This window comes from Oryza sativa, chromosome 9 (genome assembly GCF_034140825.1).
Source record: "Oryza sativa Japonica Group chromosome 9, ASM3414082v1".
Lineage (NCBI taxonomy): Eukaryota > Viridiplantae > Streptophyta > Magnoliopsida > Poales > Poaceae > Oryza > Oryza sativa.
Genome location: NC_089043.1, coordinates 11,660,246 through 11,688,034, shown reverse-complemented (window position 1 = coordinate 11,688,034; position 27,789 = coordinate 11,660,246). Strand labels below are relative to the sequence as shown.

The following is a 27,789-nucleotide window of genomic DNA, read 5'->3' as shown; positions in this document are numbered from 1 at the left end:
TGTAAAATGACTTGTATAGAAACAAATAAAATAGGATAATATCGTTCGAAAGCAAAGTGAACCATTTTGAAAATAGTTTATGAGTAAAATGGGCCGAGAAATATTGTAGAGGTAAAGTACTCTGAATGGTTTGACGGAGTAAAACGATTTTTTTTCTTTGAATTTTACGTGCCCATCAACTTGCGCACACTTTTACGTGCCGATCGTAATTTACCGATCGGATCAAGACCTGCTAGGTCAATTAATGTACGTATCTGGAAACTTACTGCGCATATAATATTATTAAGAACTTTCTACAAATTTAATTTTATGCTCGCAGCCTAGTTGGCATGCCGCAGTTATCTTGTCCGCATGCATGGGCAATTGGACAATTAGCACGTTAATTGGAATTTAGACCCACGTGTTAGTTTCACTGACTACCATCCCCAAGGTGAAAGTGTTGGTTTGTCCCCTTGGTTAATATATACAAATTGATCATCTCAAAATAGTTTTTCTATTAATATATAAATACATACTGATAAAAAAGAGTGTTATTGACATCCAACTATTTTATAAATAATTGATCAACCCTTATTTGGATAAAAAGTAAACATCCACTCTTGAATGTGATGTGCAAATTGTCACATGTGAGCATGTGGCAGCCTAGCTAGATAGTTGCTACTAGTACAGTAGTTAGCGTGAGAGCCAAGAGTAGTTTCATCGTGGTCAATAAAAGTATTAGATCCCTTCTGGCATGCCTGTTCCTTAACAAGTACAGTTCAGTGCAATTAGCTTTGGAAAAAACTATTTAGTATAGTCATGCAACTAAACATGAGAAGTAATTGCACACTTGCGTTGTTTTATCAGATTATTCAAAGTTATTTTCCTTGTATTAAGCACTACGCCAGATTTGCTCACTTGTGATGGGTTATCTGTGATGGGCCAAAGTTCTGATGACCGTTACCTTTGATGGCTCCTACGGGATGCCATCATCGGTGAGTCCTCGACTACGGCTCACCTGTGACGGGCTGACAATAGAACCCGTCAGAGAAACACCTCTGTCTGATCCCACTTTCGACCCGTCACAGGTGACTTGATACCTATGACGGGTGGTGTAGCTCCGGCCCGTCAGAGGTGTAGTTTAGTCACCAGAAACAGGTTTTAGCCCTAACCCGTTTGAGGTTAGTTGCGGCCTATGTAAAACCCCCAACAACCACCTACTTTCCTTACAACCTAGTGCACTGTTTACATTTCGTGTGGGAGGGTGCGAGGAGGGCAATTTTTTGCCCGAAATGGAGGTAAAAAACACTATAATAATTATTTTTTTCTAACGTGTATTATGTATTATGTTTTTATTGATGAGAAAACACGGCGCCCGGGAATTCTTCTTAGCTACAGCGCATGTCCAAATCTCGCTTTCGGGTTAAGGACGTTGTTGACGAGAAACACGACGGCCTGGGAGTTCTGCTTAGCTTCAGTACAGGTCCAAAGCACTTTCGGGTTCAGGGCGTGCTAGTTGGTTTGATCTTGCAACCAACGAAAATAAACAAGAAAATCTAGTGAGAATACGATAGCTGATCGGCCGGTGAGCCAATGACGTATCGTGTTAGCCTAGCCGATGCGATCTAACCGAATCGGCTGTGAGAAGTAAGATAAATGAAATTAAGTATACCTAAGATATGTTTCATCGGCTGTAGATGTAATCAACATGTAATCTATGGACAGAGATTATATCTTTTTATATCATAGCCGATGACACAATACTTAGGGTAAAATAGATACCGTATCGGCTAATACCCCAATACAGCTTTATACAAGAGTATCAATCTAAGTAAATATATCAAGAGCAAGCTTGAATTAAAGGAATTTAACAAAGCTAACACTACTACATATGTGATTATCCTGGACGCCGGCACCTTTTGGTTCCAGGTGGGCCATAAGTGGCTCCGCCTGGAACCAGACGAATGTCAGGGTCGGGCTGTGGGCCGCACGGGATAATCGATTATCCCGTGCGGCCCACAGTAGGCGACCGCTTGCGATGGTCAGGGGGCATATAAGCCCCCAGCCCAACCGTTGCCATGAATTTCCGGCGTTTCTCTCTCCTAAACATCCACAAATTAGGGAGGAAGGTTTTCGACCTCAAATCTTTGATTGTGTTCCATATAAAAGATGTAGAGCTTGTTCTCCTCCTTCATTTGCTTCCATTTTTGTCAGTTTTCATTGGTGGATACGAAGAAACTTGCACTTTTATAAATGGAATAGTGTAGGCACATTTTTGTTTTTTATTTTTTTAGCAAATAAATAATGCAATCTTTTACTTGTTTAAAAAAGTATTTAGTACCTACATTGAAAAGTTGGGTTTGCCTGTATTAAATTTATTTTCATTTGGATGAAAGGACGATTATTTTTATTTTTTAGAAATGGACAATATTATATTAATGCTTAAAATTGTTGTGCGGTTGTTTAAAAAGTCCGTAAAATTTTAAATTACTAGGTGATTAGTTCCCTCCAATTTAAATACATTCGTGTTTGAATCGGTCATGGATGTATTAATGACAAGCTTTATTGTAGGTCATGGATCGGACATGGATGCACAACACGAAAAGAGCTCATCCAACATTCTTGAAGGAAGCAGCCAAATTTGTTGAGCTCGTAAAGGCACATGCTGTGAGGGAGAATTTGAGGAGCATTTTTTGCCCATGCAAAGTTTGTAAGAACGAAATTTTGCTGTAAGATCCCAATGAAGTATTGTCGCACATCGTAGAACGAGGATTTAAGAAGGGCTACGAGATATGGACTTTTCATGCGGAAGTCGGTGGTCGTAACGAAGAGTTAGATGATTTCTGTTATGATGATGCAGAAAATTTTATAATCGAAGACATGTCACAGGGAAACATCCCGGAATACGGTGGCTCAGGTATAGAGAATGAAGGTATTGATTTTGATCTGGAAGATATGTTACGGCACGTTGAACCAGAGGTCCTAACTGGTACAAGACGAGGGTTGGACAGTTGGGAAGCGTTGAAAAAAACAGCGAAGGAGCTTCTGTACGACGAAGCCAAAGGATGCGACAAGGACTATTCGGTCCTACGCTCAGTGCTCGAACTTCTCAGATTGAAGGCCAGACATGGATGGTCGGACATGAGCTTCAATGATTTGATGGATCTTTTGAGAGTTATGCTTCCAAAGCCGAACCTGCTACCGACGAACACATATCAAGCGAAGAAATTGATATGTCCATTGTCTCTAGGTGTTCAGAAGATCCATGCATGTGAAAATCATTGCATACTATACCGCAAGGAATTCGCGGATTTAGACTCTTGCCCAACATGTGGACACACACAACTCTATTGGAACAAATCACCCACATATTTTGGAACCCCTCTATTAAGGGAATTCGTTCCATTATTTGTTCCGCCAAAAATGTTTCATCTAGTGTACTAAGAATGTTTCATTATGTATAGACCTAATGTTGTAGTGAACGAAACATTCTTTTGCAACAAATCACCTACATATTTTGGAAACCCTCTATTAAGGGAATTCGTTTCATTTTTTTTCCACAAAAAATGTTTCACCAAGTGTACTAAGAATGTTTCAATATGTATAGATCTAATGTTTCACTGAATTGAAACATTCTTTCGCTATTTGTTGAAATATTGTTTTTATATAAGGTGAAATAACGCCCGATTTAAACGATTGTTTGATCTACCTAGTGAAATAATTCCGATATACTTGGTGGAACATCATGCAACATTTAAAAATAATTCAATAATAAGCTAAAAAAATTGTTGGAATATATCCATGTGTGGTCTTGTTTTGAAGATTTAATTGGAACGAATTTAATGGTGCAATCGGATCATGATTTGGATAAATAATTTAAGAGAAAAATTAGTTTAAAGTAGTTTTGCACGTATATCTGGTTTTTTACGGTTGAGGAATAGGAAAGAAACTCGGGAAAAGCTAGTTAGCGCGCGCCGGCGGCGCGCGTTTTAGGCCCAGAAGGCCCAGCGCGCGGCGCCGGCGCACGCGTGCCTCCTCAACGCAACCCATTACGAGTAAGACGAGAATCCAAGACGAAGTAAACGTGATTAGCAGCATGATTACTTCCAACCTTTTTAATTAAGCCGTATTAGAAAATTTAATTAGCGACATGATTAGTCCTGAATTATTTTTTCATGTAATTGCACCGTTTAGAAAACGTAATTAGCATCTTGATTAGTTCCTATTTTTCTGTAATTAGAACGTATTAGGGTCTAGTTGGTTTTTCTTTGAAATATAATTTAATTTAAGACTTTGAATTCAAAATTAAAAACCTTCAACACTAATTTAAAAACTTTCAACTCTAAATTTAAACTTTTCACTCAATTGAAACTTTTCAAATTAAAATTTGAAAAAATCAAATCAAAATTTTAAAACTTTCAACACAAATTTAAAAACTTTCAACTCTAAATTTAAACTTTTCACTCAATTGAAACTTTTCAAATTAAAATTTGAAAAAATCAAATCAAAATTTTAAAACTTTCAACACAAATTTAAAAACTTTCAACTCAAAATTTAAAAACTTTCAACTTAAATTTAAAAACTTTCAACTCAAAATTTGAAAAGTTTCATCTCAAATTTGAAAACTTTCAACTCAAATTTGAAAACTTTCAATTCAAAATTCAAAAACTTTCAACTCAAATTTAAAATTTTCAATTATTCTTTTAAAACTTTTAACTAAATATTTATGTTTTTTAAATATTTAATGCTAATTACCATAGTTAGCCCTAATTTACTGTAATTAGTGTTGGCTATGTAATTAGCGCTTCGTGCTCTTCGCGCTTAGTGTTGGCCTAGAAGGGGTGCCTTCGTGCTCGCTGCTTCTGTAACCGGCGCGCACGTGCCGAGTAGGAACACCCAAGAAACTCGAGCTGGATATGAAGTAAACTTTTTCCTTCTTGTATTCCAACCCCAATTCGACCGACTGCTACCATTGAGCCCAGCCTCCATCCAGGCCGGCCCATTTCGCCCTAGTTGGCCTCATAAAGCCCAACCCACCCACTCGACCTCCGCATTTCACCCCTCTTGGCCTCCTCTCCTCTCCTCTTCCACCACCACCCGCCGCCGCCGCCTCCGCCGCGTGGTTCGCCTCCGCCGCCCGATCCCCTCCTCCGGGCTCGCGCCTCGAGCCGGAGCGCCGCAGGTGAGCCAGAGAGTCCCCCCGTCCCCCGCCCTTCCTTCACCTAACTCTAGGGCCCGAGCGATCTGGTGTTCTGGTGCGCTAGGGTTCTCGCGTGGGGGGTTGGGTTGGTCGACCGTGCTCTCCGCGATCTAGGGTTTGTGGCTAGGGCGGCTCTGAGCTGCGCGGAATTTTATTCTGTTAGGGGGTCCTGCTAGTCGACAGCTGATATGATGTGTGTGGTTGAAGTTATTACACTTTGACTTGTTCATGATGAAATATAAGACTCTTCGATGCTTCGTTTTAAGTTATACTCCTTATTACTGATTGTTCATATGTATGGCCTTTCATTGTTGGATTAGTTTGTAGTACTTGCCCTTTTTAGTTTACTGTTGATTATTAGTAATATTGCATCAAGGATCAGTGGCTCGATTTAAATAATAATGGTACTAATTTTCTGTAATTGGGCTATCAGTTGGGAGATGGCTGGGTATATGTCAAGAGGCCCCCCAAATGGCTCTGTTTATGTGTGCAATCTGCCTCCTGGAACCGATGAGACCATGCTGGCCGATTATTTTGGCACCATAGGGTTGCTGAAGGTATGGATGGGGGTCTTCCCAGGCAACATTTTTGTAGCTGATTAAAAGATTCTTCAAGCCTTTGTCGCTTCATTTTCATGGTAATTAGTCATTTTCTGTTGTTGATCTCAACAGAAGGATAAAAGGACCGGTCGTCCAAAAATCTGGATTTACAGGGACAAGGTTACCAATGAACCAAAGGGTGACGCGACAGTCACCTATGAAGACCCACATGCTGCTTCAGCTGCAGTAGAATGGTTCAATAACAAGGATTTCCATGGAAGCACCATTCAGGTCCATATAGCTGAGTCAAAAAACAAAGACACATATGACAACTCGGCGAGTTTGAACAACTCTGCTGGCCTTGGTGGACAAGATGAATTGGACAACGGGGCAGGCAGAGGGAGAGGGCACGGTGATGGTCCAGGAAAAGCCTGGCAGCAAGATGGGGATTGGCTGTGCCCAAATACAAGGTCTGTTTTGATTGGTAAGAGGCTTCCCTGTCACTTAATTTCTTTTGCTGACTACTATAGTAGTATGGTCATCACCGTGTATTCAAAATCCTGTCTGATATTGCTTCCTCTCCCAGTTGTGGCAATGTAAACTTTGCCTTTCGTGGTGTCTGTAATCGCTGTGGAGCTGCTCGCCCTGCCGGTGTTAGTGGATCAGGTGCCGGTGGTGGTGGTAGGGGTAGAGGCCGTGGAAGTGACGATGCAAAAGGAGGCAGCCGTGCTGCTGCTGTTGGTGGTCCTCCTGGACTGTTTGGTCCAAATGATTGGTCATGCCCAATGTAAGAATACCCACATAAGTTTGCTGTTTCATGACTTCTTCTGTCCTTACCTTATTTGTATTTGTTATTAGCTGTTGCATGCCTGCTTGATGAACCCAATTGTGCTGTGCTCTCTATGACTATTTATGCCTGTTCAAATCTTCAATATTATTTCTACCCTGTGTTTATGCAGGAATTTTGGAGAAGCACTAAATGTTGGTAATCAAGCTGTTAGAAATTTAAATTTCATAGGTGTTATAACTCAATCATCTTAAACTTTAGTGACTGAAAATCAATTTTGCAATATACTCCCTCCGTCCCACAAAGACTTTATTTCTAGCATTCAAAATTTGTCCCACAAAGACTTCATTTCTATATGTTGCAGCCAATCAAGCTAATGCACGCACATTTAATTGGAGCCTAGGAAATACAACCAAGAGTATTAATGAGGGGTACCATAGACATTTTTTCTCCCTACTACTAATTTGTCTGAAAATCGCTAGAAATGATGTCTTTGTGGGATGGAGGGAGTAGTTATTAGTGAATGGTGACCTTGTAATCTTTCATTCTTGTTACTAACCTACTATGGGGTCTAAGCTTTTCAATAATGTTTCGTCAAACCGTTATTTCCATTAACACAAATATTTTGTAACTTCATTAGGATGATGACCTGTTGGTGTCTCCTCAGTCCTATGGGATTGTAGTACTAATATTATGTATTGACTAAATTGATCAACAGTAATAAAAGCATCATGGTTGTACCATGTACTATATTATAAAACCGCATATGTGATGATAAATAATTTAATGTTTTCCAGGTGTGGCAACATAAATTGGGCAAAGCGGATGAAATGTAATATCTGTAACACCACTAAGCCAGGTCACAATGAAGGTGGTGTGAGGTAAGACATGCACAACCTGCATGTGGCATGTTCATTGCTTTGCCAGTTAAATAGTCGAAATGTATTATTTGCCTTTGCTTTGGCATGAACTATGGTGAGCAATTTATGTAAAGCAAAGCACTACATTTACCTGTCCTGCTCATGTCTAAATTAGAGTACACTCATCACACCCTGGTTTGTGGTGACTGATTTTTGGCTATAATTTGGCAGACTTTGGAATGTAGTTGCCTCAAAAACTGGTTACACAGTTACTCATTGGCATTCTTTTTTTTTTCATTTTTGGCACATACGAATAGCATGGTAACTACAGTGCTACTCTGTTTTCTTGTAAACAGTTTTGGGCTTTTGGTCTCATTTGAGCAACACTAGACACAAATTAGAGCGATATGCTGTTGCATTTTATCCTATTTGTTTGGCATGACTGTCTGTGAACCTGTGGTGATGACAATTAGTGCACCTAGCTGACAGTCACACGGTGCACCTTTTGCCAGTTGTAATATAGAGTTATGACAACACAATTGGGTGCAGTACTGCAGTATGTTGTTATGACAACATAGTTGGGGCACCATCAGTGGAAACGTTCCCCATTTATTGATGATTTAGCACCTTTGAAATTCAACTTCAAACTCAAGTATCGAAATAAACATGAAAAGGAAGATTATTATGATGCAAAGTTTTTCCTTTACTTTTGATTGACTTCCTTTCTGTTAATCTTTACACTCAACATAGAATTTTTAACACAAAATTGTACAAAAAGGCATGGTAAAATGAGAAGTGCATGTGGTTGCATTACCCATAAAATCAACTCATGTAATTGTTAATTATTATACATGAAATTGTAAGTCTTTCAATCATGAGACTTTTCTCACCAATTACATTTATTTGCAGAGGAGGCCGGGGTGGTGGGTATAAAGAACTTGATGAAGAAGAACTAGAGGAAGTTAAAAGGCGCCGCAAAGAGGCTGAAGAGGTGGGACATGTTATTTGATGTCCCATGTGTCAAGTCATGAGTTTTCATCTAAATGTTTTTTTTCCTGTTATAGGATGACGGGGAGATGTATGATGAATTTGGCAACCTCAAAAAGAAATTCCGTGCTAAAACACAGCAAACTGAAAATGCACCAACCCTTCCTGGGTCTGGACGGGCTGGATGGGAGGTTGAGCAACGTGGTATTACATGCTCATTTCAGTTTCTTTTGTTAATTAATTCCGTTTGAATTTGTGTGTAGTCCTATCACATGTTCTTGGTAAATTATTTTTGTAGAGGACTAAACATTTGCTATGCTTATTAACATAGGATAAGTTCAAACTACACCTACTTTATGATTTGTACTTGTGCACTTCAACAAATCACAAAATAGATACACATAGTTCTGGACAAACAAATTACTTTCTGGCACAGAAATCTGATTTACCCCCTTTTTGTATTGTACATGATAATATTTTTCCATCATCATTATAGGTTCAACTAGAAGAGAAAGCAGGGAAAGGAGCAGAGATCGAGGCAGAGACCATGACTACAATGAACGGGATAGCAGGAACAGAGATAGAGGCAGTCATGGGAGAGAGCGGCGCCGAAGCCGAAGTAGAAGTAGAGACCGTGAGAAGGAAAGAGGGAGGGACAGGGGCAGAGACCACAGCTATGAGAGGAGCTGGGAGCGAGGAGCCGAGCGTGACCGTGATCGCTATAGGTGAATACTTCATGCCAGGATCATCACACGCTGCATGCCGATTTTTGGTTTTCCGATACTTCTGTTTTGTTGCTGGATAGCTATGCTGCTTCAGCTATTTCTGTTGGATGCGGTTGCACATTGTCTGTCTTAGCCTGATGACAGTTTATATCTTCGGACTTCTCGATGAACTAGACCACTAAGCTCTGATTAAATGTGCTATGTACCTTGGGAGTATTTTTCATGTAAGATTTTACCGTGAATGCTGTCCACCTGGAACTGGGAATTAATTTTAAGGATATTGGTTTGGAATCCAACTCGTCTCACCGGTTGTTGGGTATATCATGCAAGACTTAATTTTACTGGTAATTTGGATTTTCGTCTAGTGGATTAACATACTGTCAACAGTTAGCCAATTCAACCTCGAGTTGGTTACTTTTCCCTCTTGTTTTATTGCTGATGGAGTCACAATCTTGGAGATGAAAACAGGAAATGAATAATATGACACTAGTCTCTAGAGCCATCATCATGCATTGACATTTCCAATGGTTTGTGTCCTTGTCAGCAGCAGTAGAATTTGAATTGATTGGGTGGTTCTTATCTATCATGTTAAAAATTTTCAGGTGTTATATCGGATGTTTGACTGGATGTTGGAAGGGGTTTTCGGACACGAATGAAAAAACTAATTTCATAACTCGCATGGAAACCGCGAGATAAATCTTTTTAGCCTAATTAATCCATCAGCACATGTGGGTTACTATAGCACTTATGGCTAATCATGGATTAATTAGGCTCAAAAAATTGTCTCACGATTTTCCTCTTAACTGTGTAATTAGTTTTTCTTATAATCTATATTTAATGCTCCATACATGCATTTAAAGATTTGAAGTGATGTTTTTGGAAAAAACTTTTGAGGAACTAAACCGGGCCTTAATACGGCTCCTATCATATCCAAATTACACTTGGCAAATGTCAAAAAAAAATTACACTCGGCAAACCAAACTGCTCGGAGAACGGATAATTACACCTCCTATTGCCAAATGAGGGTTAAATACAAACAAGGGTTTTTTAGGCTATGTTATGTCAGTTTCCTGATGCCACGATCGTGATTTGTGATTTGTGCTTGAACAGTTCAAAAGTACTCGTAGAGAACTACTGCATGATGACCTCTATGTTCCTACATTCCGAAATCGCCAACTTGCATACGCATAAGAAAATCTAGCATGATTCACGGAAAATAATCCTGTATATAAAGATTATATATCTAGATGGTCTTAAAAAGCATTGTTGACCTTTGTTTTTTTATGTACATATTTTAGTAAAAAATAATTATATAAAACAATTTGAAAAATACCACAATTCCAAATACTATTTCTGGTATTGTTTTGTTCAAAGTTAATAAAGTTTGATTATAACATTATTTGTTGAATCTGTGTATATGTCCCAATATACGCCCTATTCTTTTCATATTATTTCATCGGATTATTGAAATTTAAATTATTTGCTCTAAAGCTTCAAAAGAAATATGTTTTTTTAAAGAAGTTCTATTCAATTTTGACCACTTGTTTTAAGCTACTTATGAAGTTTATAATTTGAAATATTTAATCTATCCCTATAATCAAATAGATAATCCCTACAATGGCTAACAATCTTTCCATCCAGGGAGCTGCACAATAAATCATAATTAACAAGACATTTCCAAGCATCCTTTCCTAGAGAAAAAAAAATAGAACCCCTGTATTGTATTTCTTTAATAATGAAAGTGGTTTATATCTCAAGCCCTCTACGAATCTACCATGAGACACAACTAATATTACCTCAAAATATACTTAACAATTTAAAGGTCTCATTTCATCATACAGAAGACAGAGAAACCCACACCTTCGCTGGACGTTCCAAGACAATAGGCAACAGTTCCCCATCCACTCACATGCCAACACTTTTTTGTGTCTTTGTCCAGCTTGCTCAAGTGCACAAGCAAAAACAGCCATCATGCACACATGCCATCGCCATCACCGGCATCATCAGCAAATTCTTAAATCATAATAACGCCGAGAGTTTCTGCTTAATGATAGGAATTAGATTCTCTAATGCATCCTTAAACTGTTGGATGACAGCATGAGTAGTCATGTGCTGTGATGCACACAACCACACGGTTTATTTTTTTCTGTCTTCCATGCTTGGAACCTTCATTGGATCAGGAGCTTTCGTTTTGTGTTGGGTTGGAAACTTGGAATCTTGACATCAACAACAGTAGCCAGATTGTTGGACAGCCAATTCCACAGTACTGTGAAAAGTTGATTGGTCACGAATCACAAATGTCACTGATTTTATATATCAAAATTTTGGTGTAAGATTGTAGATACAGTAGGTAAAGTGGTGACATGAGCAAAGAGTTATATTGCTGATTAGTTTATAACAAACGAAAAGGAGTCGATCGTGTGACTATAGAATCCCTATTTAAGACCAAGAGTTCAATTTAAACGATTGGAGATTCATGCAAACATGATATATGATTGAAGAAAAAAAGAATAAAACTTTTAATACTTCTCTTAGAAGAGCAAAAGTTAAGTAGTTATGAAAGTAAAACATCTTTCAGGGGGGGGAATGGTTTTAATCAATTCCGTTTTAAGCGGGATAGCTATGTTCATGTTGTCTTTCTTTGAGGTTCCTAAAGGTATTCTCAAGAAATTGGACTATTATAGATTCCTTTTTTTTTCTGGCAATGTGATGAACACGGGAAAAGATATAGGTTGGCTAGGTGGAGCATTTATGCCAACTTAAGGAATGTGGAGGTTTAGGGATACAAGATTTAGAATTGCAAAACAAATGTCTACTTAGTAAATGGTTGTACAGGCTTTTGTTGAATGAGGATGTGATTTGACAGAATTTATTGAAAAGGAAATATTTGATGAAAAAAAACTTTCACTCAAGTGAAAAAACAACCCGGGGACTCTCCCTTTTGATCATGACTTATGGCGTCTAAGAACGCTTTTCTTTCATGTGGATCCTTAAAGGTTCACAATGGGACCCAAGTGAGATTTTTGGAGGACAGTTGGTGTAGGAACATCTCTTTGGCCAATGAATACCCTAGGTCGTATAACCAAGTGAGAAATAAAAACGCTTATGTGGCAGTACTCATGGGAAAAAGACCGCTTAATGTGTCTTTTAGAAGGGCTACTGTGGTGGTTAACCTTAAGGATTGGTTGGAGGTAGTGGCAAAAGTTTTGATGGTTACATAGACATAACAAAATGACTCTTTTGTTTGGGAGGTACATAAAAAAGGTATGTTATCTGTTAATTTGATGTACAAGGCCATCATATATCGTGATGTTGTACCAAGAAAAGAGGTGATATAGAAGTTAATGTTGCCATTGAAAATCAAAAAAAAATTTATAGTACCTAAGGAAAGAGGTCATTCCAACAAAGGACAATTTGGCTAGGAGAGGATGGGAGGATAGCACTAAGTGTTACTTTTGTAATTCAAATGAAACAATTCAACATCTTTTCTTTGATTGCCCTTTGGCTAGATTTGTTTGGAATGCTATTTTTATAGCTTTTGGAATCCACCTGCCTACTAATGTTGCTAATCTTTTGGGTAATTGGTTTTATGGAGTTCTTCCTAGGCTTAGAGCTCAAATACTTGTTGGTGTTGCGGCTTTATGTTGGGCGGTTTGGTTATGTAGAAATGATGTGGTCTTTAATAGCTTCAAAGCTAACTTATTTTTGCAGGTAATTTTCAGGTAGACATTCTGGGCGCAGGAATGGTCCTTGCTTCTTAAAGAGGGAGATGTAGGATCATAAAGGGCATTTCCCACCCCAAAAGCTAGCCATTGAGGTGAGAGCTCCCCCACTTATATCTTAGGTCCTTTTCCCTTCCACAACTAATGTGGGACTATTCAACAATCTCTCCCTTCACACATTAGTGTCCCTCAGCCCTTCATCGCCCCTTCACTGTATACGGGCCCCGCCCACGGTCCATCAGGTATACGGGCCCCGCAGGCACCCACGATCCATCAGGCCTTGACACACTGTGTCCATCGGGCCAGAGATGTTAAATTAGCCATACTCTAATACCAATTGTAGGATCGTAAAGGGTCTTTCCTACCCCAAAAGCTAACCATTGAGGTAAGGGATTCCCCCACTTATATTTTAGGTCCTTTGCTCTTTCATAACCAATGTGTGACTATTCAACAGGAGATGGTCAACTTGTGAAAGACGCGTGTAGGAAGCTGGAATTGACAATGTTAGATTTCTTTGCTAAATATGGGTGGAATCAAAGAGGAAGATTGGAAGTTTAAGACTTTTCTTTGTTTGGATGTTGCTTTTTATGCTTTTTGTTGCATTGTGCAAGATGTTATGTGGTATTGTTGTTAGTTGAGTCTAAGTACTTGTGTGAAAATTTTGGTTGTCTTTCTCCTTATGTAAGGGGATGAGTCTAAGAACTATTGTAAGTTTGGTTGGTTGTATACATCCGTCTCTAGATGTAGAGGCCGGTTATTCCATTATCTTTAAAAAAAAGTAGTGATGAAAGATTTGTTTGTTCAGTTCAGATAAAAACACTAAAGTAATTCTAAATTATGTTATGAATTCAAAATCAGTCATATCACAAATAGGCATGCCCAAGGTCACCAGATTCAAGGCCTCACCAGTTCGGTTGGAGAATTTAGATTATCTACCACCTAATTCGCGTGCCTCAACTTTTTTACCACCCAATTCGCATGCCCTCTATAATATGTCATTAGAACTGCTAATTGCTCTATTTGATACCACTTTCTCAGTTTTTCATTTATTTCTCATTTCTTAATCCCATTTGTATTTTTTCTCAAACTTTATGGACTGTTTTGTCCCTGGGCCCACTGTCAAATGAAAGGAAGAGAAATCCTCTTCTCTGGATCGATCGATCTCTCGCTGTAGCGCTAGCCCGAGCGCGACGAGCTCCTCCGCCGCCGAGCACCTCCGTCGCCGGGCGCCACCACCCCGCCGCCGAGCGTCGCCCCCACGCCGCCGAGCGCCGCCACCCCACCGCCGAGCACCTCTGTCGCCGGGCGCCACCACCCCGCCGCCGAGCGTCGCCCCCACGCCGCCGAGCGCCGCCACCCCGCCGCTGACCACCGCACCCTGGCGCCGCCCCCAGCTCTCTGTCCTGTAAATACAAGGTCCCAGGGACCAGAGATCGGCTATGGCAGCAGCTGGGGACGATACAAAGTCCCAGGGGCTGGCTAGGGCAGCTGGGGATGGTGGGGTGTCCGTTCTGGGCCCCCAACAGCGGCGACGGCGCACGACAGCAGAATGGTGGCGCAGCTTGGCGGCAGGGTGTTGGGGGCGGTGGCGTCGACTGCCGGCGTCGGCGCTTTGTGGCAGCGCCTGGCTGCGGGGGCGTCGAGTGCCGGCGGCGGCGCTTGGTGGCGGCGCCCGGCGGCGGGGTTGGCAGCGCCCGGCGGCGAACGGCGGCGACGAGGTTGGTGCTCACGGCCAAGCCGAGCGAAGACGGAGACGAGACTAGAGGGATCTCGATCCAGAGAAGAGGATTTCTCTTCCTTTCATCTGACAGTGGGCCCAGGGGCAAAACAGTCCACAAAGTTTGAGAAAAAATACAAATGGGATTAAGAAATGAGAAATAAATGAAAAACTAAGAAAGTGGTACCAAGTAGAGCAATTAGCAGTCCTAATGACATATTATAGAGGGCACGCGAATTGGGTGGTAAAAAAGTTAAAAGGCATACGAATTGAATGGTAAATAGTCTAAATTCTCCACCGGTTGCCAAAATTTGGTACTAAGCCATCACGGCTTATTAGCAAGAAAAAAAATTTGTGTGTCAAAATTTTAATAACTTCAAAAGCAATGTAAAATAAAAGGTGCGTTGAAAATATCTTAAAATCATCTTCAAAATTAAGTTTTAACATTACTTAGATATAATGAGTACACTTAATTTTCTTTTATTGCAGGCTCCTAGACCTATGTGGTCCATTTGAACTGTTGTCCCATTCAAAACCACATGTTAGGTAATGTTGCGTCGATGCTAAGATGTATCCAACCTGGTTAATGGGTTATGATAATTTGAGATCTAAATTCTAGCCAATAGAAACAGAGGGGGAAAGGGAAAACGGAAATTAGCTCATATAAGATCTGTTTATGTAACATTAGTCATATGCACTTGGGTTGCAATGGGGTGAGATATGGTGAACATGATTCAATTTTTATTTTGTTTTCTCCCATTTATCTTCTCTCGGTTGGTTAGTTTATTTTGCATCATTTTAGCATATTTTTATAGGTAAATTTTACTATAGAGCACCCAGTTTTTTTTAATGTGCGGATAAACATAGAAAAAGCATGTCATGGTTAAAAGACATCTTAAAATTGGTGATTTGCTAATGGACACTTTCGGGCCAGTTGGAGAGATAAAATCTTAAAGAAAGACGAGAATGCCCTAAAACCACATGCTTCAACACATGGCATTAGAGTAAAAATTTAGAAATCATGTAACTCTAAATCTATCATCACCCTAAATACATCACTAATATACATCATATTTCATTTTCACTTTAGGCTTAGCTCAAAAGTTTTTTACCCTAGGGGTATTCTCATGTTTTTGAATAATTTTCTCTCCAATTGAGTCGAAAATATGCTCCAGAAAATTATCAATTATTTAAAATGTCTTTTAGCCTTGACGTGTTTTTATAATGTGTACTAGCAAAATTACATAAATTTTAAATGTCAATTAGCTATTTTTACTTTTCTTTTAATATGTGGAATTAGGGTAAGAAGGAAAGAAGTTTTAAACAGTAGAGATATGTACTAATGGGGAGAATGATATCGCTTTTAAAATTAAAGATTTTTGGAGGTATTTAAAATGAACTTTTGATTTTCCGCGTTTCATAAAAACACTAAAATCTCCAAAGGATTTACTATGGCATATTTGACTTCGGACGATGTACAACTCAAGATTTTAACAACAAAAACCATTGGAAATTTCAAAACTTGCAGACAAACATCCCACATTTCGTATCGTGCCGTTTAAACAAATTTCAGAAAATAAAGCATTGCCATCCATCTGATCTGATGTCCCGGAGCCGCACGCCGCTGATGATCCATTATCCCATCCCTCTCATTATTTATTTCCTCGTATCTCCAGCCGCACACGGAATATTAAATTATTTCATCCATCGATATCGTTTCAAAATATATTTATTACTTATATCGATTTATCACAATCAAAATCAAATCAAACCGAAAAGGGAAGTCGAAAAATTCAGTCAAAAAAAAAAGAAAGCGAAAAATACTTCGCCGTCGTCAAGTAGACGTCGCCGTCTTCCGCAGCCAGCCTCTCCCCCATCTCATCGTCTTCCTCCTCCTCGCATCGCCGGAGGCCACCGGGGACCCCAAGAATCCGACCAATCCGATCCCCAATCTGCTTCTCCCTAGGCCCGCGAGAATCTTGCGAGGAAATCTCGCTGCCGGATTCGAAGAAACCGCCGGATTCCGTGGAGAATCAAGAAACCCCCGCAAGGTGTTCGTCCATGGACACGGAGCCGCTGCTGTCGCCGCTGTCGCCGTCGCCGCACCTGCTCCACCCGCTGCCGGAGCACGCGGAGGTGTCCACCTTCTCGCCGCCCCTCTCGCCCTGCCCTTCCCCGGCGTCCTCGTACAAGGAGCGGATCATCTTCGGCGCGCACCCGCCGCCGCCGCCGCCGCCGCCGCCGCCGCCTCCGCCCCCGCCGCGGGGGAGGCGGTACTACCGGCGTGTGTCCGGGGATGACCTCGACGTGCCGTCGTGTTCGTCCTCGCCTTCCCCTCCCTCCGACGAGGAGAACCCGCCGCCGAACCCGCCGTCGCTGTTCGACTTCATCGGGGGGCGCACGAACCTCCACCGCTCGCGCACCGCGCCGGCCATGGCGCCGCTCAACGCGGCGGCTATCGCCGCGGCCGCCGCCTCGGGGGACAGCCGGAACCCGCCGCCTCCCCCACGGCGGCCGGCCATCGTGCTGCACGCGTTCCTCTTCCTGCTCGCCTACCTCGCCATGGGCGTCACCTTCTACGCCGCCTTGCCGGGCAACTTCACCTCCTCGGCCGGCCCTACCCACCCCGTCGCCGACGCGCTCTACTTCTGCATAGTGACTCTCTGCACCATCGGCTACGGTGACATCACACCGGCGACCCCCGCCGCGAAGCTCTTCTCAATCTCCTTCGTCCTCATCGGGTTTGGCTTTGTTGACATCCTCCTATCCGGCATGGTGTCCTATGTGCTTGACCTTCAGGAGCACCTCCTCATCACGGCGCTCAAGAACCCCCGCTCTGTGCGCAAGCACCGGCACAATTACATCTTTGATCTTAAGAAGGGCCGGATGCGTGTGCGCATGAAGGTTGCACTTGCGCTCACCGTGGTGGCCATCTGCGTGGGGGTCGGTGCCGCGGTGCTCAAGAGGGTCGAGAATTTGGGGTGGCTCGATGCCGTTTACCTTGCTGTGATGTCGGTGACCACCGTCGGGTATGGCGATCACGCGTTCCGGACACTGGCTGGACGGCTCTTTGCATCCGCGTGGCTGCTCGTGTCGACTCTTGCTGTTGCAAGGGCATTCCTCTACTTAGCGGAGATGAGGATTGACAAGAGGCACCGCGCTATGGCTAACTGGGTGCTGTCGAGAGACATGACCGTGTCAGAGTTTCTTGCTGCGGATATCGACAACAACGGTTATGTCACGTAAGTCTCCGATACCTTAGCTATTCTTTACCTGCCTGCATTTACCTGATTTTTAGAAAATATGTGCACAGATACTTCTTAGTCCTTGCTGATGATGATCTAGCAATTTACAACTGAAATAGATGTTTGAACATCCAAATTAGAGACTTTGCAAGGTATAGGATTTCCGAACATTAAGCAACATGTGCTAGTTGGAGAATCAATCATTAACACTGCTTGTTCACTAGGTTGTTGGGTGTTGACATATTGTGTCTGCTGCTCTCTAGTTCTTGGAGTATACTATGGTTCATTTTAGTATGATGCAATTTTGTTACAACTAATGTAAGGTGGAACAGAAACCTAATTTATTGGAGGAACAAATGGAATAGTGAGCAAGGACTTTCGGTTTAGAATTAATAAGGTCTCTTAAAGGAACTTAGCATCTTAGTTCTGTATGCTTTCTTTTGAACACTATGTCTCATTACGTAGGCTTTACCTTATCTTCCTTATGTATAGTTGTAGAATACTTTCTTTTCACTACAAATGTAGTCTTTTCGATCTGCGTATGCCTGAGATTCTAGTATATGTGGGTATTGATTTTTTTTTTCAGGCTCACAATTTGCATGGTTGATTATTGGGTTGTGTGGATTGTACATTGCATTTGGGAATTCAGAACGCCTGTTCATAAGATAAATAAGAAATCAGAATGGGGAAACTGGGAAAGAAACTCTTGGCTTAGTACTGGATATGTGAGTTTTATAGTATTGGAATTTTGAATTTACTGAAATTGTAGGTATGAGAAGTGTTGAAGAATTTTGTGCTTGGAGACTGGGCACTGTTTTAGATACATGGATATGTCATACTACAAGAGAAATTAAAATGTGCTCTGAAAAGAATTACCTTTCTGAATGTAAAGTAGCTAATTCTAAAATTTTGATCATGTGCATTTAACTGGCATGTATTCGGGAACACGGGACAGAAGCAGTACCATTTATGTTGATCATGAATTCATGCAACTTCTTTTCTGATGGCATACAAAATGAATGACTAACAAATTCGTTGTGTAGCCCATCAGTGGAATGGAATCTTCTTTTTCTTGTTTCTTGATACATCTCAGTATGAGCAATGAAAATATATTGTGCAATTATATGGCTATTAAAACTTAAAATATGCCAAATCGAAAGAGCTTGACAATTTGTCAATACAGGATTATGACATTCGATGATTAGAAATTCTAACATCTGAAGTTGTAAGAATGTGTTGTGTAGGAGAGCATTTGAATTAATAAATAATAAGGTAGAACCTGCTTCTTTCATGATCTTATATTTCTCCTCTGTGTCCAGAAGGTGGCTGGACAAATATTGTGAAACAGATGGAACACTTTTTGGCTCATTGATTTGAACTGTATTTTGTTGGTCTTTTGCTTGATGTGTTAACAATACTCTATTGAGTTTATGGATATTAATAAGATATGTGCATTAAATCGATTTGTGTTTACAAATACCTCGAAAAAGCAAACCTTTTACTGTGGTTTCATAAAAGAAAATGTGGGGACTTTGCCTTCTCTAGCAACCCAGGATTTCAGTTGCTATTCCAACACAACATTTTAGACCACAATAATAAATCAGTTGCATGTACAGCTAGCCTCTGATGCCTGAATAGCTACTGTTATAAAGACTTTTTAGCTCATTGATTTGAACCGTATTTAGCTGCTACTCCCTCCGTCCCTAAATATAAGGGATTTTGGTTGGATATGACACATCCTATGTTCAGATTTGTTGTACTAGAATACATCACATCCGACCAAAATCCCTTATATTTAGGGACGGAGGGAGTATTTTGCTTGATGTGTTAGATTGAGTTTCTGGAGATTAATGAAATATTTGCATCAAACTAATTTGTATTTACAAATATCCAGAAAACAAAAAGTTTTTAGTGTGGTTTCACAAAAAGGTTGGCACTTAGCCTTGTTTAGCAACCCAAGATAACAATAATACATCAGTTGCACATAGCCTGTGAGAACTAAATATAAGCTAATAAAAAAACATTTTCATAGTACATTGATTGTGCCAGACTGATCAGCTCTCTTAAAGTGGCATTTGATTACATATGTTGACAGCATGTGCTTTTAATTTAGTGCGGATGCAAAAGGCAGTTTTTTTTTCTTGAAATGCTTACGAGGTTATCTGCACAAATTTATCTCACTTAGAATGATCACTCTAATCTCCACTACCAGACTTATTAGGGAGTAGCTACAGCATGCAACCACAAGCCTAAAAATAGTTCGTTCACTTAAATTTTGCATAGCATTTTATTTTATAGCACTTTTTACACATATTATTGCTACAAGCCTGCGGTATAAATGTGTTCACAATCCACATCGACACATAGATTGCAATCACTTTTAGTTAGATAATAGCTTAATAGAATGTTAGCAATGCTATGTATTGATCATCACTGAATTTGCCACAATAGTTGAGTGCTATCTTCTTGTAATAGCATGGAATTTTATTGCTTGTCATAATCTCTGAAGAATACAGCTTCTTCTAGCTGTATGGATTATTGTTCTAACCATCACTTTTTCTGTTCAGGAAATCGGAATTTGTAGTTTACAAGCTCAAGGAGATGGGCAAAATTTCAGAAAAAGACATAATGATGATCTGTGACCAATTCCAAAGAATGGACTCAGGAAACTGTGGGAAGATTACACTTTCAGATCTTCTCGAGAGTCATCAGCTGGTCACTGACCTTAACGAGAAGAAAAAGGGGAAGAAATCATAATACATCACAAGACGCAGAAAAAAAAATCGTAGGGTAGTAGCATTTTGCTCATGAATCAATGGTAGAAGAGCTAGGAGGCTTTCTCCTACGCTGAATTCAGAAAGCATCCATTGATGGTAGGATAGCTTCAGGAAAAGTAGTTTACTGCTCTCCAGCTATGATTGTACCCTAGAAAGGGTGAGAAGATCACTGCTGTGAATAGAAGCTGTAAATAGGAAGGATAATACAAGGACATTTATTCAGATTCTTTATAAATATATATTATATGGAGGGGTTGGCTGGTGGCCATTTGGCTTTTCAAGTTCTTCTGAAAATTATCATGGCCAAAGTTGTGGTTGGTTGGTGAGACAAGAAAGATGAGCACGCCATTTCTGTTTATATGCATACAATATAGTAGACACCACACATTTTTTTTCTTTATGATTTGATTAAGTCGTTTCTGCTGCTGACACTAGGAAGGCGACATTAGCCTTTGTCATCAAACCTGTTTTGTATTCTTTTGCTCTGATTGACAATTCTTTCGGACTCTCTGAATTCAATGTATTCTTTTGCTCTGATTGAGAATTCTTTCGGACTTTCCCTGAATTCATGGACATGAAATTAATAGCATAATAATTTATTTGTTTGTGGACATTATATTGGACGTAGAATTATGGGGCTTTCTGCCACGCCACGTGGCATGAAAGGATTAGGTAATTAATTGGAAAGTGAAGTGTTAATTGAGTGAAATTTTGGATGACAGTTTCCGACATCTAGTGGCCAGTGGGTACGAGAGCAGGTACAAAAGCAGGTATAAATAAGCTAGCTGCAAATATATTTTAAGAAGATAAATAAGCCAGCTGTAAATATATTTTAAGAAGATAAATGAGGAGAGAGAAAAGCAGCGGGCTACAGATTTATAGCCAGTTGGAGCACGGACTTCAAGACACAGTGTGTGTATGACATGTGGGACCAGGTGTTAATAGTATAGTATGTAACTATTGTATGAATGAGCTATTAAATTAGCTATAGATCAATTGGAGCTAGTACTCGGCTATACTATTAAACTTGCTCTGATTAGGATCGTCTGGTCCATGATCGAGAATTTCATCGACAGCAAATCGTGATTCTGAAGCTAACATCGACAACAAGGTAACAATCATAAATCACCACGTAGGATGAGAAATCGGACGATGATATTATCGTTTCAGTTTTGGGATGCGCTTCAAAGAAACAGAGAGAGGCATATGGTACAGAGAAAGAACGATCACAATGCTAATCCAAAGATTGATTTCCCAAGAACACAAACTTAGAACCATAATGACTAGTGTACCATTCACCCTAAATCTGCAGCAGCAGCAGCAGCAAAGGCGACTGTTTTCATTGATCTTGAATTCTTGATCGCATCGGCGTCAGGTGGACAGGTGCTACGATGATTGGGGTGGTGGCGCCGCCGCCGGCGCCGGTAGCGGCAGAGTCTTCTTCTCCTTCACCTGCGGTTCTGTAAAAAAAAAAAAGAAAAAAAAAGAAATCAACTTCCATCAATATTGAGTCGTATGCATCGAATAGTCCTCTAGTTTGGAATCAAAATGGACTATAATCATTATTTAATTGCGTACTAGTCAGAATTCGAACTCAAGACCTCTGGTTGTAATACCATGTTGAGTTGTGTTGCATGCACGATTAGTCCTACCCAGAAGCTTAAGTTGATGATAAAAGACGGAAAATTCAATTTATATTCCAACGCTCAAAATGGATCGAAGGATTAGTAGTAGATCGATTACTTGAGATGAGAGCCTTGGGCCGGTCCTTGAAGAGGATCTTGTGCCGGATCACGCCGATCACCTCCAGCTCCGTCTCCGCCGCCACCGCCGTCGTCTTCTTCTTCCTCAGCACGAGGAGAGGCTTCTTGAGCGCCACCTTGGTGCCGGCGAGCTCATGGTACCCCACGGTGAAGGTGAACGCCGCCTGCACATCCGAATCAATCGAAACGTGAGATGGCCGGGACCGGGAGGGAGTGGGGTGGAAGACCGCCGCCGGCGGAGGTGGGTTCTTGCCTTGGAAGACGGGGCGGCGGCGGCGCAGAGGCGGCCGATGTGGAGGCCCTGGATGCGGCCGGAGAAGCACGGCTGTGGCTGCACCACGCCCTGCACCTCCACGATGGCCCACTCCGGGCACCCCGCCTCGCCGCACCCGCACCGCACGCGGATCTGCATCGCCCGCCGGCCCGCCGCCTTCTTCTCTCCGCCGGCCGCGGGTGGAGGCGAAGGCGAAGGCGAAAGCGAAGGAGGAAGAGAGGAGAGATTTTTTTTTTCTGGGCGATTGGCGCCAAAATGGCGTGCTAAGTTGGTCCCTTCCCGCCATTTCTCCCCCCGGAAAACAATATTTCTTTGCTTCGCGCCAAAACAAGAAAAATAGGATTTCTTAGGAGAATTCGAATTGGGCTCCGGAGTTTAGGATAGCCAGCCCAGAAATGGTATTCAATATCTCTACTCCTCCATTCTAAAATAAATCAACTTAGAATAAGATACATTAGTAGTAAGGACATGTACAATGATCTTTATTAGCGGTCTTTCTTTATTGTCATGCAAGCATATTTGGTGATGTTGAAGAGAGAGAAAGAAGAAAAGAGAAAGATGGTTGCTACGCATGACAACAGCATAGAGTCGACTCTTAGCATTTATTAGGAAATTTTTTATTGCATTGAGTCTAATAAAGGAAAGATGACTAGTAAGAAAGTATTTTGGTACATTAATGATTAGAGACCGTATTGTCTTAACTATTGTAACGTGATAGCCTCTAATTAACGTAGAGACCATATCGGTATCTACCTTTGTACTTGCCCTAAGAATCTGAACAACGTTACTTATGCTAAGTAATATTTTGTTTTATTTTAGGTTGGTTTATTTTAGGATGTAAAGAATATCTTTTGTTTCTCTTTTCTCGAATACCCCATCATATCTCTATCTAGATTCGTAATATTGGAATGTGTCATATTATATACTAGATTTGTTTTTTAGGGACGAAAAGAAGTACATGCCATCAGCACATAATAGAAGCTTCCAGTAATCACACAGAAATTATGGACAGAACACAAGAAATTATGGAGAAAAGTAACCATGATAGTAACATCCAAGTGTAACAGCATAACATCAACAGCTTGTGCTTCTGACCACTGACCATTACAAGTTTACAACAAATTACACGCGAAAAATTGTTCATGTTAAACACTTTTGTCAATAAAGATTTACCCAGATGAGCAGAAGTCGACGCCGCGACAAAGCGCAACCTTCAAACTTCCCAACTCAACAGCTGATAATAAAATTTACAGGCCACGAAATTACAAGCTTAAATAGCTGTCATATGTAGTATCATGTAAACAATCATCTGAACACCTACAACATTTTTGTCTACCAACATCTCCATTGGGACTTAGAAATATACTACTGAGAGCTACAACACGGATCTTAGATCATTACTTCGTCTCGAACAAGCTAGCGAAGATGCTGTGAGGAGTATCACCAGATGCTAATGACCTGAGTAGGACATGGAACATTGTTGGAACTCTGACCCCGAACTCGACTCGAAGATAGAATGAGGAAGGGCGAAGTCAGTTTCCGAGAACTCTGCACCATTACCTCGTTGCCTCTTTGCTGCCCTCTCATGCTTTGGACTAGCGGTAGGAGAACCAGGCTGACAGTTGGAATCAGGGGTTAGTGGTTCATGGCGGGACAGAGAATCATCGCGCTGGGGGCTCTTGGTTGCTTCGTTTTGTCCTCCATTGTCCCTATTCGAAGGTACACCTTGAGTTGGAGATTCAGATGTAGGTGCAGGAGTCGAGGGGTCAGTTCTTTCGGAATCAGGGAACTGATCGCTTGGCAATGTGACGGAAGCACCAGCAGCAGGTGTTTCAGATTTCACTCCACCGAGACGCTGCTGCTCCTCAATGATCTTCTTGAGGTACTTGCCCTGCGCCTCAATGCGCAACTGCAGCTGCCTTTGTACCTGAAGAGAATGTTTATCATATCATTAGGGCCTGCTCTTTGCTGGATATTTCACAAAGATTTGAAGAATATGTGCATCCAGAACAATTTCTTTGCATAGATTTGGAATATTTTAGTAACTTCGGAATAGGCTTAATAAATATATAAGGATGGAGTACAAATGTTAGAAGCTAACAATTTTATGCTGAAAGGAACTTCCACAAAAACTTACTTCTAACTGTTCATGTAGACGCTTTTGGACCTCCATCTGCAGCTTCAGAGCTTCAGATATCTGTAAGCCACTGTACAAAAAAAATATCACGATGAATATTGACTATTGAGGTGGAGAACAGCACCAATCGAACAGTAACATAATGGAACTGTCCATTGAAAAGATAAATAGGCATTGAAATCTTACAGAAGATAAATAGAAAGCACAATAACAAATGACTTAATTTTTTCAACTAAAAGGAAAAAGCATATTAATCAGACTTAAGTTATTTCACATATTTTGTTGTTTTCTAGTATCTAGGATTTATGTTCTTGAGGATGTTGAAAGCCAAAAATGGTGGGCAGAAGAAATTATGTGTAAAATACTAGTAGTAGTTTCAATCTCAATCCAGCAGCAGCCTATTATTCCTTGATACTTTCAACTACAGAGGGACTACAATCTAGAAAGCGATATTTGCCGAGCAGCATGGCAGCATGCAAACAACAATGGTAATAATTTCAATAGTTGGTCATGGTAGATTTACTGGTAAATGGTAAAATGTGGCAAACCAGCATACTTCCATTTCATACCATAACAGTATGTCAGTAGCATTTCTTTTTTCTTTTTACAAAACGACTGATATGATATCGGAGAAATAATTAGGCTTATGTATACTTACGAGGATCCCTCAAGTCCAGCAAGCAAATCTCCAGGGTCTTTGTTTTCAGCCTTGTTACCTACCAAGGAGACAAAAATTAGGATAAGCTAAAAGAATGCCAGAGTACTAAAAAATGCAATGCATGATGAAGAGATTGTCCGCGTACCATCAGCTGAAGAGTCGGGAATGTACTTTGCAAGCCTGTATTTCTAGAAACAGGAGGGGAATTAAATAGGATAAAAAAAATACTAGCTACAAAAAATATTAAAGGGAAAGTGACACACTGTAACAAGATGTACCTGCAAATGACTTTTCACATGGTATATCGTCAACCCTTGTACACCCATAATTCTTAGAACTCCTTTCGGAGTTGCTCCTGTTGCATTTGAGGAATTCAAGTGTTAGCAGAAGCAGAAATTTACAGTTAATAAGTTCAATGGTAAGAGAGCATGATTACATGCATGCAGTAAAGTTATTGTCTCCAAGAAAAGCATCATACAGAACAGTCTCTATATAAGTTTGATAAAATCAAATAAATGAATAAATGAAAACATAATTGCAACAATTGCAGTATGAATACATACTATCAGGACCACCAAGTTGAGTAACAGCCTCAACAAATCGTTCGTGCAGCTCATTTGTCCACCGTAAGCGTTGCCTTGCAGCCAAGTTGGAATTGTTGTTTGCTCCATTATCTGGGCCCATATTGTTGCCACCTAATTCCATATGCTGCTGATAAGTGACTGAATTATTACAGTAGGGCCAACACTAGGTTCAGGTTTTGGTTAATACAATGATCATCACCTGGGAAAAAATACATCAGAGAGCCAGATATCAGTTTTACAAACAGCGATCACAAACAATGTTTGCCGGTGATAAAAGTACAAAAACACAACTAATCAGTGCAAAGTTGCAGTGGCAGTTTTCTGTCCATCTCTAAGACAGTCACAAGTGTTTCTAGAATTTGTGAGCTTAACTACATAGGGAAGTTTTCATTGTTGCAGAGGAAAGAACTACTAGTACTAGTATAGACAAGGAAAATGCCATTTGTACCAAGAAAACTAGCGTGTGCAACGCTGTCCAATACATCTATCCAATTTGATTCATCATACCATACTGCTTTACATGGAAGGTTAGGCAAATAGAGTGACCCATAAAAATGGTAGATGCAAAGCTCTAACAGAAAACCAGCCAGCATACATAGTTAAGGCGAATACTTGCATCCACAGCTTGCATGGTGCATCAATCGAATTATCATCCATTAGTATTTATTTATTTTGCTCTCAATTTATAACCAGGCAAAAAAAAGGTAAAGAGCTCCATGGGAGCAACCCACACAACCTATCGCCAGACATATGAAATTAGCTTTGATACATGATGTTCTTGATGCCCTTCAATTGCACAGTAGAAAAAGATGAAATCAAAGCAAAGCGAATTGCAGCTCCATGCTCAAAGCAAAGAGCACCCCGTATATGCCAACCTACTACCACCAGAGAACTCATCACAAACAGCGCAAGCCACACGCCATCTCCGGCGGAGGTGGGCCCGACCTGTCAGCCTCAGGAAGCCCTTTTTTTTTTCCTCTCCTCGCTTGCATTTTTTCCCTTTTCCATTGGGGGAACAAAAGCGAGAGCAATAACATCTCAACACGGAAAGCAAAAAAACACGCACAAATTTACCGGGAATTCTCTCTACAGAGGCAAAGTAAATTTTGGGGGGGGGGGGGGGGGGGGGGAAACGCTGACGCACCAAGAAACCCCCCCCGGACCGAATTCGGGCCCGAATTGGGAGCGGAAGAAGGCGGCGGCGGAGGCAAGATCGGAGCTGTGCGGCGCCAGTGGAGTGTTGGGGGGGGAGGGGGGGAGGATTGGTGGGTTCTTGGAGAGGCGAGGAGAGGGGGAGAGAATTCCACGAGATTCTCTTCTCTCCTCTCCTCTTCTTGTCTCGTCTTCTCTTCCCCGCGTAGGCGTAGGTGTGTGTGGCCCTCTGCTGCTGGGTGCCTGTGCCAGCCTTTCTACCTGGGCCTACTACGCTATAGAATGACCTGCCCATAGTTAAAAAACATGATACACCTTTTTTTTCGGTTTGGACCCTGGGTTTTTGTATATTATCATTGGGTCGGCAAATCTACTCCTCCCAAAATAGAATTTGTTATATTTTAGAACGGGGGTAGTAGTATTTTTTTTATAAAAGAAATAGGGTATAACGCAGGTGCTCACATGAGTACACACCTACCTCTATGAACACGTATGTGCATGCTCTATCTCTATGAGCATCTCTAATAGGCTGGACCATCATATTTTAAGATTGACGAAGGAACTATAGACGTCTTACTGTCATGTCATCGCATTGACGGATTCATCGCCTACAAGTCGTAAATGCGAGCACTTATGCCAAGTCGAATTGTTTATAGAGTAAATTTTACCTTGAGCCATATTTT

General features: G+C 41.0%; 4 protein-coding genes across 6 annotated transcripts; 2 read left to right on the top strand and 2 right to left on the bottom strand.

The window, feature by feature from the left end:
- The first annotated feature begins 5,028 nt into the window (after positions 1-5,028).
- Positions 5,029-9,373, top strand: LOC4346663 (transcription initiation factor TFIID subunit 15). 2 transcript variants are annotated; one of them, XM_015795799.3, is made up of 8 exons: positions 5,029-5,161; positions 5,613-5,736; positions 5,851-6,188; positions 6,305-6,505; positions 7,303-7,386; positions 8,275-8,356; positions 8,430-8,553; positions 8,849-9,373. In XM_015795799.3, exons 2-8 carry the CDS (start codon positions 5,620-5,622, stop codon positions 9,079-9,081), a joined length of 1,179 nt encoding a protein of 392 aa, XP_015651285.1. In that variant the 5' UTR covers positions 5,029-5,161; positions 5,613-5,619; the 3' UTR covers positions 9,082-9,373. The 2 variants fall into 2 exon arrangements, with proteins under 2 accessions (XP_015651285.1, XP_015651284.1); XM_015795798.3 differs by having other exon boundaries at positions 8,430-8,556.
- A 6,913-nt stretch (positions 9,374-16,286) lies between these two features.
- LOC4346662 (two pore potassium channel c) lies at positions 16,287-20,832 on the top strand. The gene is made up of 2 exons (NM_001422723.1): positions 16,287-17,758; positions 20,329-20,832. The coding sequence occupies exons 1-2, from the start codon at positions 16,578-16,580 to the stop codon at positions 20,516-20,518; spliced, it is 1,371 nt and encodes a 456-aa protein (NP_001409652.1). The 5' UTR covers positions 16,287-16,577; the 3' UTR covers positions 20,519-20,832.
- An 818-nt stretch (positions 20,833-21,650) lies between these two features.
- LOC107278101 (uncharacterized) lies at positions 21,651-22,835 on the bottom strand. The gene is made up of 3 exons (XM_015755909.3): positions 22,555-22,835; positions 22,282-22,465; positions 21,651-21,998 (listed from the first exon to the last, which is right to left on the bottom strand). Exons 1-3 carry the CDS (start codon positions 22,711-22,713, stop codon positions 21,925-21,927), a joined length of 417 nt encoding a protein of 138 aa, XP_015611395.1. The 5' UTR covers positions 22,714-22,835; the 3' UTR covers positions 21,651-21,924.
- An 801-nt stretch (positions 22,836-23,636) lies between these two features.
- On the bottom strand, positions 23,637-27,334 carry LOC4346661 (myb family transcription factor PHL7). 2 transcript variants are annotated; one of them, XM_015756499.3, is made up of 8 exons: positions 27,099-27,334; positions 25,934-26,153; positions 25,649-25,725; positions 25,516-25,558; positions 25,371-25,428; positions 24,713-24,782; positions 24,136-24,502; positions 23,637-24,033 (listed from the first exon to the last, which is right to left on the bottom strand). In XM_015756499.3, exons 2-8 carry the CDS (start codon positions 26,073-26,075, stop codon positions 24,026-24,028), a joined length of 765 nt encoding a protein of 254 aa, XP_015611985.1. In that variant the 5' UTR covers positions 26,076-26,153; positions 27,099-27,334; the 3' UTR covers positions 23,637-24,025. The 2 variants fall into 2 exon arrangements, with proteins under 2 accessions (XP_015611985.1, XP_015611984.1); XM_015756498.3 differs by having other exon boundaries at positions 23,637-24,502.
- Positions 27,335-27,789: the final 455 nt, after the last annotated feature.

Bases quoted from the DNA above. Each gene is read 5' to 3' on its own strand.
- LOC4346663 (XM_015795798.3), top strand. From the start codon at position 5,620: ATGGCTGGGTATATGTCAAGAGGCCCCCCAAATGGCTCTGTTTATGTG. The intron at 5,737-5,850 runs GTATGGATGGGG...TGATCTCAACAG, and splicing joins GCACCATAGGGTTGCTGAAG to AAGGATAAAAGGACCGGTCG. The intron at 6,506-7,302 runs GTAAGAATACCC...AATGTTTTCCAG, and splicing joins AATGATTGGTCATGCCCAAT to GTGTGGCAACATAAATTGGG.
- LOC4346662 (NM_001422723.1), top strand. From the start codon at position 16,578: ATGGACACGGAGCCGCTGCTGTCGCCGCTGTCGCCGTCGCCGCACCTG. The intron at 17,759-20,328 runs GTAAGTCTCCGA...TTTTCTGTTCAG, and splicing joins GACAACAACGGTTATGTCAC to GAAATCGGAATTTGTAGTTT.
- LOC107278101 (XM_015755909.3), bottom strand. From the start codon at position 22,713: ATGCAGATCCGCGTGCGGTGCGGGTGCGGCGAGGCGGGGTGCCCGGAG. The intron at 22,466-22,554 runs GCAAGAACCCAC...TCGGATGTGCAG, and splicing joins CCGCCGCCCCGTCTTCCAAG to GCGGCGTTCACCTTCACCGT. The intron at 21,999-22,281 runs GTAATCGATCTA...TTTTTTTTACAG, and splicing joins GCCCAAGGCTCTCATCTCAA to AACCGCAGGTGAAGGAGAAG.
- LOC4346661 (XM_015756498.3), bottom strand. From the start codon at position 26,075: ATGGAATTAGGTGGCAACAATATGGGCCCAGATAATGGAGCAAACAAC. The intron at 25,726-25,933 runs GTATGTATTCAT...CAAATGCAACAG, and splicing joins TCAACTTGGTGGTCCTGATA to GAGCAACTCCGAAAGGAGTT. The intron at 24,503-24,712 runs GTAAGTTTTTGT...CATTCTCTTCAG, and splicing joins GTCTACATGAACAGTTAGAA to GTACAAAGGCAGCTGCAGTT.